Here is a 12208-nt window from a genome sequence, read left to right as displayed (position 1 = left end):
TACCCCTATCCTTATAAGATCCCTACAAAATCCTGTCCCTAAATTCGCGCTGGTTAAAGGAAATAAGAAAAAATATTAAGTAATACGTAAATACAGCAATATATGCAGACGACATTGGCAGTCAATTCCGATTGGCTGTTATCCTGACGTCACGCGATTGCCACGCCACAGTGGCCGGGGTAGCGGCGCAACCCCGCTTCGCCGCGAATTTCTCCCCCCCTCACCTACAAGTCTACTCGCCGTGGCGCAATGAGTTCATCATTCAATCAAATGAGTTCATCATCAGGACAGAAGATTGCCTGCCGTTCTGTGAAATATCTCGTGCGAAGTTGTTTTCTTCCGGAAATTGAATGCCCGGATGTTAAAAACTGATACTCACGTGTATGTTCTTTTCGACGAATATAGTACGGCATATAATGTTATCGTAGCTCGAAAAAATGGATGGTAGCATTGTGAGACTTTATCTGCGAGACTTCGTGTAAGTAGTCTGTACCCTCATTGATAAAAAATTTCATCTTTAGCTCTCTTGACTTTGCACGGTTTTATTGTCTTGTTTGCCGTGGCGATTTTAAATAGTAATGTCTTTCCCTACTTTAAGAAAGAAAACTACGCTGAAAAGTGCCTAGTGATCGCCTTGTATCCTGGTCACGAATATTACATTAGCAACGGTGATGGTCATCGTTATTTTCTTAACTCTCTTTGCTTTAGCAGCAGCCCTTCCATGGCTTTCAGATGTGTTTCATTAATATCATTGTCAATTTTATTTACTCATTAAATCGCAATTTTAATGCTCGAAGCAGGCATTCATGTAATTTTTGGACCCTTAAATTTGTCAAACTTCTTATTGTTTCATCCATGACCGTGACAGTTTACACTCTGTATAAATTTAGAGCTGCGAATGGGGTGGGCAGATACTTGGGCCTGCGAGTGTCAAGGCCGTTTTACACGAGACATGTAATATTGCACTATCTGACGTGTGTGCGAAGGCGCAGTCAAACTGTGTCGTGTAAAGCGGTGAATTGCGAGAATGCATGAACATACGATGTCAAAAGAGCCCCTGTTACAATGTAGTTCTTGCATTCGTGCTTTGCACGCCATAAAGGGAAATTAATACTGTTCCAACCTGCCCAATTACGTGCTCCGTCTAAAACAGCCTCTTAGGTGTGTTATGCATCGCAGTCACTGGCTACGTAGAAAGTTGGCATTCTTCCATACTTTGTCACTCTATTCAGATTAATTCACTTGTCATGTCAGTGCCAGCAAGTGTCGTTATCTATAGAAAAAATATTTATTGGCAGGCTTGCTGTCCCTAACATATTCACATTAACCAGGCAATGCATAAAACACAGGTATGTCAAACAATGTCAGTCCATCAAGTAAATCATGAATCAACCCTAGTAAAACAGTCTCTTGGCCCAACATTGTTTTTTGGTGGGCCCAACGATTGCTCTATGGGCCGACCAAAGAAACAACGTTGGGCCAACTGACTGTGTTACTAGGGAATGCACATTAATAGTAGTGCAAGGAAATATTAATTTGTAAAAGACTATTCGGCTTTAATAATAATTATTATTTAAATAAAATAATTAATTAGATAAAAATTAATACAAATATGTCATCAGTCAATGGACTGAGTCATAAAATATTTAATTTGCACAGTTCTCAATTAAAAAATCAATTTTTTTTCAAGTGAAATTTGCATTGCACATCATCCAAGAGAGAGATGAAAAGTGCGACTAGTTTCTAGAGTGGTAAGGAACAAAGAAAATGGCATTTTCACTGACACCACTGGTAGGAACTCTGAAGTTTACTGCCCCTAATAATTCTGGTTTGTTGTTAGATGCCATGAATAGCTTGTTGAATGGAAGAAGACACATTCCTTCCACAAACATGGATTGGCTTCAGATCCAGTGCCAAAAATACTATCATAATCATGACTGTGGAGTCAAAACTTGCTTAAAGGCATGTTTACACGGTATATTAACACGTACGGGTTAATGTTCTAATTTGGTTAATGCATTCGTTCATGCTCCATTCCGTTCCACAAAAATCATTCACACAAACGTACATTAACTCGTATGTGTTGATGTATCGTGTAAACAGGCCTTAAGGTCTAAGGTAGTAAAAGCACTTAAAATTATTATCAAGCAGTGAGATGTATATTGTTATTCTGGGACAAAAGTGGCCCTCAAATTATTGAAGTCGTAAACTCGAGGCAGTTTCTTATTTCATGGTATGTGATAAATCAATGGATTTTGACTTCCTACTGAAGGACATACAGTAAAATTCCTGTATATTTAAGACCATGGCATTATCCTCACTACATGATATCAAATTGTCCAGACTCTTTCGTAACAGTTAAGGGTCTTCAATGGAATCAATTGTAGCACATAATTTGAGGTCATCAGCATATGGTAGGTTTGTGATTGATAAAGGGCAAGACCAACATTATTAATGAAAACATTGTATACCAAAGCCCACCTAAATGAGAGCCCTAAGGGACCATAGGATAAGCTCTATCCTCAACAGATTTATTGATTTTAAATGTAACATACTCTCTGCGATTTGGAAGGAGACTGTCTATTCTAATGTGGTATTTAAGTTATCCTAAGCATCCAGTTTAACATTATCTGATGCTTAACCCTATTATGAGAGAAAATGATCTTTGAAGCGTAGACAAAAAATATTTGCAACATTTTCTCTTTTAAATTGTCCTAGTCGGTGACTACTGTGATCTTTTTTTAAAGCAAATTGATGAAGGCTACACCAAAAGATGTTCAAGGCATTATAAAAGCCTAAAGGGATAATTTTTACCAAGGAGATGCTTCATCATCATCATCATCATTAGTCAACAATCCTAAGATTGGTTTGACGCAGCTCTCCATTTCTCTCTCCTATCCGCTAATCTCTTCATAGCTACATATTTATTCTCTTTTACATCCTTTATAACCTGTCCGATATAACTCATTCGGGGCCGTCCCTTGCCCTTTTTCCCTTCCACTTGTCCTTCAACGATTGTCCTCATCAGACCATCGTGCCTCAAAATGTGGCCAACTAAGTTGTCCACATGGAGATGCTTACTGGAAAAATTAAATGGCCGGACCTTTCATGTATGGATTGGCACTCATAAAGTTTGCTATCTGAACACTTGCAAGTTTGGGTGGAAGGTTATCTCATTCACATACCAAATAAATCGCAATTGTGAACCCGAAATACTGCATTGGCCTCACGTCCCCAGAAGAGTGTCCAGCATATTCGCCTCTGTTCGATTGGTTCCTTCCGGTGCTCTGAGAATATCTTCATTTCACTTTAGTTTCTTACCCCTTTTGTCATCGACATTAGGTTGATATTTTTCTTAGGAACTCTGAATAAGCATTGTGGTAACCTTAAACAGCTACAACGTCTCACCATTAGATATTCATCCACTCATACCCTTGAAATTAGTTCCTCAAACGTATGTGCAATTGCAAATTGCCCACAGGTTTTAAGGTTATAGAGAATATTGTTGATGGATTTAAAAAAAATAGCGGGGAATATTTTGATGATGATGGATCTCATGCTGGGGGGGCAATATTCAATAGCACAAAAACAGTGAGACCCTAACTTTTCTCTGGGTGCTTAAGTGTCCAATAACATTTAATGAAGCTGCTGTTTATGATTCGAGGTAAACATATGGAGGGTTATTTTTTCATACCTTGATTTAATGGTTGAAAAAGTACACTTATATGTTGAGGCTTTAACAAGAAAATGTATGAAGTCTTGAACTTGTTCTGCATTTTTGCATTTTCCTTTCACAGCACCCAATAGTTCCCTCAAGTTGAGAGCGCAGATGTCAAGGCCTTTGCCCTTCTATGTTTACTCTTTCTTTTGGAGTGGTATATTTGATGAATGTTGTATACTTCTTTAAAATTTTCTCTAAATTGCAGGACATTCCACGAAATAACCCTTTTGCCGAACAACCACCTGAACTTGATCACAGGCCCAAATGGATCCGGCAAATCGTCGATCATGTGTGCCCTCTGCCTCGGACTTGCAGGGAAGCCTAAAGTTGTGGGAAGAGCCTCCAGTGTAATTACCTTTCCATTTATTCATTGTTACAAATTGGAAGTATTTTGTGATTAATTTTTAAACTCATTTTTTCTTGGGGAAACTAAAATTTTCTTTGTGTGTTCCACTGAATGTTTTTTGAACTTACGTATATTATTATCAAGGTCTTGATACCTTCCCTTGATAATAAAATAAGTATCAAGACTATGGTCTGTGTCAATAAATATTCAATGTGGAATGTACTAAGTGAATTTTATTTATCTCTATCAAGGTTCCACAAAGTGACTCAATAAACCTCATACAGTCACTTTATTTCCTTCCTTATAGGTGAGCGAGTACATTCGTTACAATGCAGATCAAGCAACAATTGAGATAGAATTGTATAATACCAAGGGCAAGAATTATGTTGTATCTCGGACAATATTTAGGGACAACAAATCATCTTGGAGCATCGGTGGATATGCCTGCTCTCAGAAAGAAGTGAGTAAATTGTTTGATTTATTCATGCATGTGTAAAAATCAATTCTTTAGGCATAAAGTTCTTATGGCACCATACATTTGCATCTTTCCTTGCTAATCAACAGCAAAATAATGAAATATTCGTCCAATAGGTTTTTAGTTTGCACAGAGAGACCAAGGTTAATAAAGAGTCTTATGAAACAGTAAATTTTACATAAGCATTTTAGGTGTACAGTCGGTTTCATTGCTTTTGGCATTGTCTAACTGCCTTGTTTTAACCTGTTTGATGACGGCAAAATCATAATCTAACGAATTATGTTTACATTTATGTACACTTTACAGCAATATACACGATACATACTAAATACACTAGCATAGAAATGACATAAAGTTAGAGTTTCACTTTGGATCAAGATTTTCTGAATTTTTGTGAAAAATCAACATTATATCATATCATAAATATTGCATTGGTAAGTTTTCATTTGAAAAATTCATGATCTTCTTTGATTATGTGACGTTTAATTTATATTGCTATAAATATTTATAAGATGAATGGATATCATAGCTTTAATTTTTTTCATAACCCTCAAATAAGCTCCAAGCGCCAGCTACTTAAATATTTAGTTCTCTTGAAGCATTATTTTGTTTCCAACCAAATAGGGTGTATTGAATTCCCGATATCTTGCTGTCAGATACAGTGTGCTCTGAAAGCTGTGATACTCAGGGAATATATGTAGCTCTTCCGTTAAAAAAACCTGGGAATTCTGCGAGCATTAAAATGCTGATTTCTAAAATGAATATCCACAATTCTTCAAAGTGAACCCTCACTTTGTTGGCCATAACATTAAAATGACTGCACTACTATTCTTTTGGTCAATAATTTCTACCCCTTGAGAAATAAATAACCAAAAATGATTCTATTTATGTCTAGATAGTGCATCGGAAAGCAAAGCAATTCCCATCTTAAATTCTTTTAAATATCTGTTTTTTTTTTTAATTTCTGCACTGTACAGATCCTGATAGTATGTTAAGGTTGGTTTGAATGGGTAAGGGTAGAGCTCATTCATGACTTAGTGGGTGTGAATAACATATGAATATCATACTTGTGAGTTGGAGGGCCTGTTCCTCTCCTTGCTCTATGAGGATTTTATTTAGGGGTGTCCAAAGGTTTCAACTGGGATTTGAACTCTGAACCCTTCTATCAGCAGCCAAGTACTTTACCCACTTGGCTACCATGCTCTGATCTGAATATTTGTCTGTTTCAGGTTGAAAACTTAGCATCCAAGCTGAACATCCAAATAGACAATTTGTGTCAATTCCTACCTCAGGATAGAGTTCAGGATTTTGCAAAAATGAACTCCCTCACATTGATGGAGAACACAGAGAAGTGTATTGGTAATTGGCCTTTTCTTTTTATTTTTGTAATTTTATTATTATTAATTTATTAGCACATTACATGTTTTGAGTCTGTAGCCATTCGATAACTCTAAATAGGTGCCTTGTCACTCAAAATAGAAAACAATGCAGTAATATACAGTACACTCCTGATTATCCGGGCTAATGATGGGGAGAGACGGCATGAATAATTGGGAAAAAAACTGATAGCTCCAACTTTCACTTAAATGTCTTGCAATGTTCTTAATGCACAATGAAACAATCAATATATATTTATTTATGCAGGTATTCTGTTATTTTAGAGTGCTTCCCGGACTCAATGAGAGCTTTCTTTGCCAGTTTGCAATCTTTTTAGCAGTGATAACATGGTTGTACTCGTATTATTAATGCTACATGTAAGGCCTGGTTTCGAAAAAAACACATCCGTTGCTACGTGATCACAGATAAAGAAAAGTGGTTAGCACGAATGCTTCAAAATCACTGCTCGACGTTGGAAACTACACTGTCAGGCACCACCCTATGTAGTCGCATCTCGCACAAGTAGCCCAGGTTGCGACTGCTGCGGAGCGTGTAGTCGTGATCACTGAGCGCAGTCATGCACTGCGAGGCATAGAAAACGGGATCACGGTGCTCCTGTGAATGCAGCTAGCACGTGATCGCTTCCATTTTACGAAGGGGTTTCTAACGTAAATAATAAGCCCAGTGTATTCTTGCATAAATGCAGTAATTCCGATGATTTTGCGTCCGATTTTATTTTTTTTTAAAGGTCGCGGAAAAAATTCAGTGAGAGTGAAAATTATGCACGGATAATCCGCAACTCGGATAAACCGCTGCTGGATTATCGGGAGTCTGCTCTACATAATAATAATAAATTGTTTGATTTACGTAAATTATGAAAACTACAAGAAATTTGAATGAAAGTTTGGATTATTCATGTTTTCCGATTATTCTTGCTGCGTCTCCCCATCATTTGCCCGGATAATCGGAACTTTGCTGTAAATGAATCAGAACTAATGTCATCACTAACTCATGAAAAGTTGGCTGAAAGTCACATGTTTTTACAGTCTTTATATCAACTCACCAACCTGTCTGTTTGTCTGGTACAAATCTTGTAACTGAAATTTGACTCACTTCCTGTGAAGCAAAAACGCTGAAATTTTGCACACTTCTTCATTTCCGATGACAATACATGAAAATATAACTTTTTCTCTCCAACCCCCCTTTAACCACCCCCCAGTCAACCTATAGCCCCCCAAAACATGTTTTTGATCTAAGAAGTTCCAAATGGTCGATTTTCGTGTTTCGTGGCATTTTTAACATAGGGGTAGGCATTTAAAAGCATAGGGGTGGCATTTTGAAACATAGGGGGCTTACCATTCACTGAAAATTTAATAAATATAGTGACTTTTTTAATACGTCACTTTTGGTTTTTCGGGGTCACTGAGTTTTTTTGCTTTGTGTCATATATAAACATTGCTCATCCCCTGTAATCTAAATATAAAGGCTGGTTTTTAAAAAAAATTTTTTTATAAGAGCTTATTTTAAATTTATGTGAGGGTGACTGCATGGGGGAGTTATAATTTTTTTATTGCAACTCACCTTTCCCCTTTGGTTACCAATTTTAAAATGAATTGTGATTTTATGTCTGCATTTACAACCCCGTTTTTAACTCTATGTTAGAGTTTTATTTATAAATTTTCAGATTTAAAAGTTTTGTTTTAGAAGTGAGATTTTTTTGCCATGGTTGTATACATTTTTGTATGGATTGTGTGATTATTTTTCAGGTGGCATGGAAATGTGGGAGAAGCATATGCAGCTCAAAAAACTCGGAGTGGCGTATATGGAAAATGAAAAAATACTACATACCAAGATGGAGCATTTAAGTAATGAGGAGCAGATATTTGCAGGGTAAAAATCATTAATTTGAAATGTATTCATTGAATATCATCTAAATCTCCACATCATTATTGTAAAATGGGAACGTGTGCTGTACATGCACATGTGTGTGAATAGACTCTCTAATCTGAGCTGGGTGTGTGGACTGAGCACTGAGAGGTGAGCAGGCTGGGAAAGAAGTATTCTGACAAAGTTAGTGCTGCCACTTTTGGTTCAATTGGTTTTGTGGAAGGTTCATTTGGTGTTGGGGTATATTTTGGGGGGGAGGGGCCTGAGAGCGTGCACTTAAATAGGGGATCAATCACTCTTGCTGTTCAAGTCTCATTTTGTGACGTATCATTTGTTTATGCGAGGGGGATCCAAAAATAACTGGATACAATTTTTAAAAATTCCAAAATTTAATATTTTGCATTACAAATGTTAGTCACCTTCGAAGTATTCTCCATTCACACTGAAGTGTTGGTTAAAATGTTATTTCCACAGCATGAAACACCTTTGGTACTAGTCGTTTCCAATGCCTTGTAGCACCACCTTCGAGTCTCTTTTCACTTTCGTAATGTGACCAAAACATTTCCCTTTCTTCGCTATTTTCATCTGCGGGAACGAAAGGAAATCACAAGGTCAAGATCTGGTGAGGAAGGTGGGTGAGGAAGCAAGTGTCGTGCAGTTATTTACCAAAAACTCAAGTTGCTGCAAGCAGCAATATGTGCTGCTTTTTAATTAGGATTCTACAAGCGTGGGATGAATTTTGCCACAATTTGTCACATATGCAATACAATCTTCATCTAAAATTTGCTTCAGTGAACTCCACGAAAGACCACATTGTTCAGCGAGTTCGTCAATAGTACACCTCTTATCCTCATACATGAGGGCACGAGTTTTTTTTCCTCAGTTTTCATCAGTTCTGGACCAGGAAGGCTGGCCCAGGTATTGAATGTCTTCGATTAACCTGTTGTGGCCAAATACCAATTGTGCACTTGAGTACTTTTTAAGGCGTGTTTTTCATAAGCTTTAGACAACATGTTAACTGTGTGCAACTCTATTTTACCAAGCAGGGAATAAAATTTCAAAGTTGCATGCTGTTCTCGAATGTCAGACATTTAAAAAATCGAAGAGGTCAAAAAACTCTTTGTATGTAAACTGTCGCAGTGGCTCGCTACTACCATCGAAAGCCAAACGGTTTTGCATAATGTCTCAGAAATGATGAAATAACACCCATCTAGTGGGAGAAGCCCAAAATGTAAAAGCGACCTCCACTGGGATTTCCCTCCGGTTTTTTTTGGTTCCCATCTTGTAACTTACGCTATCATCTTGAGCAGGGCCAGCCTTAGGGCGGGGCGACTGCCCCGGGCCCCGCGCTTTGGGGGGCCCCGCATTCGTGAAAAAAAATTAAAATATACATATATATATATTAAGGGGTCGTGAAGTATAAAGTTTGAATTAAAATATACGATAGTTTTGAAAACGCAATTTCAACTATTACTGTATTGTTAAGTCCGTGCTAGACAAAAAATAATTTTATGAAAAAGGAATAATAATGCAGTAATTTTTAATGTGCAATTGCGTTTGTCACATACTTAGCCAGTGAGTGGTAGGGATTCAAAATGCTCGAGTTCGTAGATGGGGTATAGAGTTTAATATTTGAAGTGAAGGGCCCCGCACTGAAGGTTCGCCCCTAGCCCCGCACCTGCTAGGGCCGGCCCCGATCTTGAGATTTTAGGGGTGCCTGGAGTGCACACTTGTCACCATATGTTTGTGTATGCGTCATTCCATGTCAACTCAGCCAATTTTTGGGGGGTCCCATGCCCACCATCTCAGATTTTGATTTTTTTCCCCTGTTGTTAGTTTCAACCTTGGAAGTTAAGAAAAATCCAAAATATTGTAGACCAATTGCAAGTATTTTACAAGATATGAGTATTTGAAGTCAATGAGGCACAGAGAATAATTTTGCTCACCAGTCAAATTAATCAAAACTACGTACTAATGAATTTTTTCTAATTTAACATGGTCCCCCCTCTAGCTTTCTCCTCCCACCTCTAAAATACAACACCTCTGTGAGCAATTTTTTTGGTGCAGTAGTTGAAATTATACACCAATTGTTTGCTATTAAGAAGTTTTAATAATATTATTTTTCAATAATAAAAAATCTATTAATTATTGTTAAATAATTTTATCAGAAATATTAAACAACTTTTTTGGCAACTTTTCAATATTTGCCGCCACCTGAAATCTGCTGGCCTGGGCATGTGTGCCGCCCTAGTTCCATGCTTGAGACAAATATAAAGGTTGACAAGGGTTTATTCCAGGTATCCTGAATTTCATAGATGATGTTTTAAGTTATGAACGAATACATAGTGAATCACAAAAAGATGCAAGTGGTAAGATAAGATAACGGCAAACGAGATAAAACCGGTCGGGCCGTAGTGATGCGTCGCCCAAAATTATTTCCCAAACATTTTGGTGGGGGGGCAGTTGACCTCTTAGACCTCTCAACTCTTTATAGCTTTGCAAATGATGATTTTCTAACCAATAATTTGAAATGATTCTGTCAGTTTGCAGTCTGCTATGGACAAAATGACTTCCAAGAAGGCGCTTGTCTCAAAAGTGGAGGCATTGAAGCAAAAGCGGGCACATCTGGTGTATGAAGCAGCCAACAATGATCTCAAAATGGTAATAACCACTCTTTAATTTTTTTAATTGTTTTAATTAAGCATCTATTCAGCATGTACTGAAGAACAAGAATTTTTTCCCACCAGCCATCATTATGATGTGTTTCTAGTGTTGCTGGTGGCAGTAGTTGTTTTGATCCTCCCCATTACATGTGTACTACGTATTTTCAAATGTAGTTTTCCCTTTTTATTCCCCAAAAAAAAATTTCCAGCAGAAGAGTAATAGAATCTACCGATTCAATCGATAGATTTTTCTTCCTCATAGGAAAATCTACTATAATTGGTAGAACATTAATGGCTGTTGCCGGGTTTCGCTAGGCTCCTTCCGGTGCCCTCCATGGCTCTTTCATAGCCATGGGGTAAGCGTGTTTCCTTCCCGCTCCCGTTCCTTTTCCTCCCCCCCTTGAGAGTCCGACGGATAGGAGCCCTAGAGTCAAGGTGCCGTCACTCTTGGGGTTCCTTGGAGCAAGCTGATCCTAAGAAGAGTAATAGAGTAAGGGTCTAATTTTCAAGGGCAAGTGAGTTGAGTGTTTAATTAACCTCAACATCATGATCTAGGTTTCAGAATAATAGCGAAAAGCTGCCAAAAACGTTAACTGTGTAAGTTTCTGATGTTGTCTGCTGTAATGGCACAAGCTGGGAAATATGATGTTTATAGGGACTAAGATTAATTTTAAACATTAAATGTTGATCATGATGTGACTAGCAGAATTAATTTTACGATTCAGTGTATGTCTGGGTGGCTCTCTAAGTTATAAAAGTACTTGGTGAGAAGAAATTCTTATTTTGCATAAGCAAAAGAATACTCATAATTGGTACTTGACTGCTTCGAATTCTGGCAATCATTCCTTCAAAAATGGTGCAATCAAACTGGGCATGCCAGAAAATAACTAGTTTCTAATTAACAATATGTATATCTTAAGTAACCTTAATAAATACAGTAGATTCCGGTTAATTGGGACACATCGGGACAGGTGCACTATGCCCCAATTATACGAATCATCCTGTATATGGTCATAAACAAACGATTAAATTATAGAAAGAAGACTAAATAATATTTATGATACAAAGAACGTTTATTTATCTTTTAATTTGCTTAATAAATCAGTGAGAATAGTTTACTTATTATCATTTTTCAAGAATTCTGTTAATCTAATTTTAAAATAATTTTTTACAGCCTATGGTAATGCTGGATGAATTTCTTTTCCTATGTCCTATTTAAGAAAAATTCACTTTTAATTAGTGAATAATATGGGATTCCTAAATATCTCATTTGATTATAAACAGGTATTTACTGTTCTAATCGTATATCATCGTCCGAGGAATTTGTATTGTACTCTGCTGCATTGTCGTCATCCTTGTGGCACGAATTAAGTCCGCGCAGACATCCAATGACGACATTGGGCTACCTTGGTTGCCCTTTTGTTGCATAAAGAAGAGTCGTATCCCCCTAAAGAACCACCTTGAATACTGAGATGTCACTCGGCTACGCTGAGGTGCGATTTATCTCCATCACTATCCTTACCTTCAGCTACACCTTGTCTGTATAATATGGTTTTAACAATATCATCTTCACAGTTTACATTGGTGGCAGAGCAGTCCAAACTGCAGTCCATATGTCCTTGGTACTGTTTCGAGTTGAATTCACCTTTCAGGTTCTACTGGAATGTTGAAAACTGCATTTGAATGTTTCAAACCGCAATGAAAAAAAATTTGAATTGTTTGACAGGTGACATCTCGCT

The 12208-nt window shown here is 37.4% G+C and overlaps 1 protein-coding gene across 1 annotated transcript in view; it reads left to right on the top strand.

Moving 5' to 3' along the window:
• The first annotated feature begins 248 nt into the window (after window positions 1-248).
• Window positions 249-12208, top strand: part of LOC124169079 (structural maintenance of chromosomes protein 5) — a 50610-nt gene continuing 38650 nt past the window's right edge. The window contains exons 1-6 of the mRNA XM_046547555.1: window positions 249-478; window positions 3927-4068; window positions 4375-4527; window positions 5772-5901; window positions 7686-7809; window positions 10350-10467. Coding sequence (XP_046403511.1) covers window positions 438-478; window positions 3927-4068; window positions 4375-4527; window positions 5772-5901; window positions 7686-7809; window positions 10350-10467 — 708 coding nt within the window. The 5' untranslated portion in view covers window positions 249-437. The remainder of the gene's footprint in view (window positions 479-3926; window positions 4069-4374; window positions 4528-5771; window positions 5902-7685; window positions 7810-10349; window positions 10468-12208) is intronic.

This window comes from Ischnura elegans, chromosome 12, assembly GCF_921293095.1.
Source record: "Ischnura elegans chromosome 12, ioIscEleg1.1, whole genome shotgun sequence".
Taxonomy (NCBI): Eukaryota; Metazoa; Arthropoda; class Insecta; order Odonata; family Coenagrionidae; genus Ischnura; species Ischnura elegans.
This window is presented reverse-complemented; position numbering and strand designations above follow the sequence as displayed.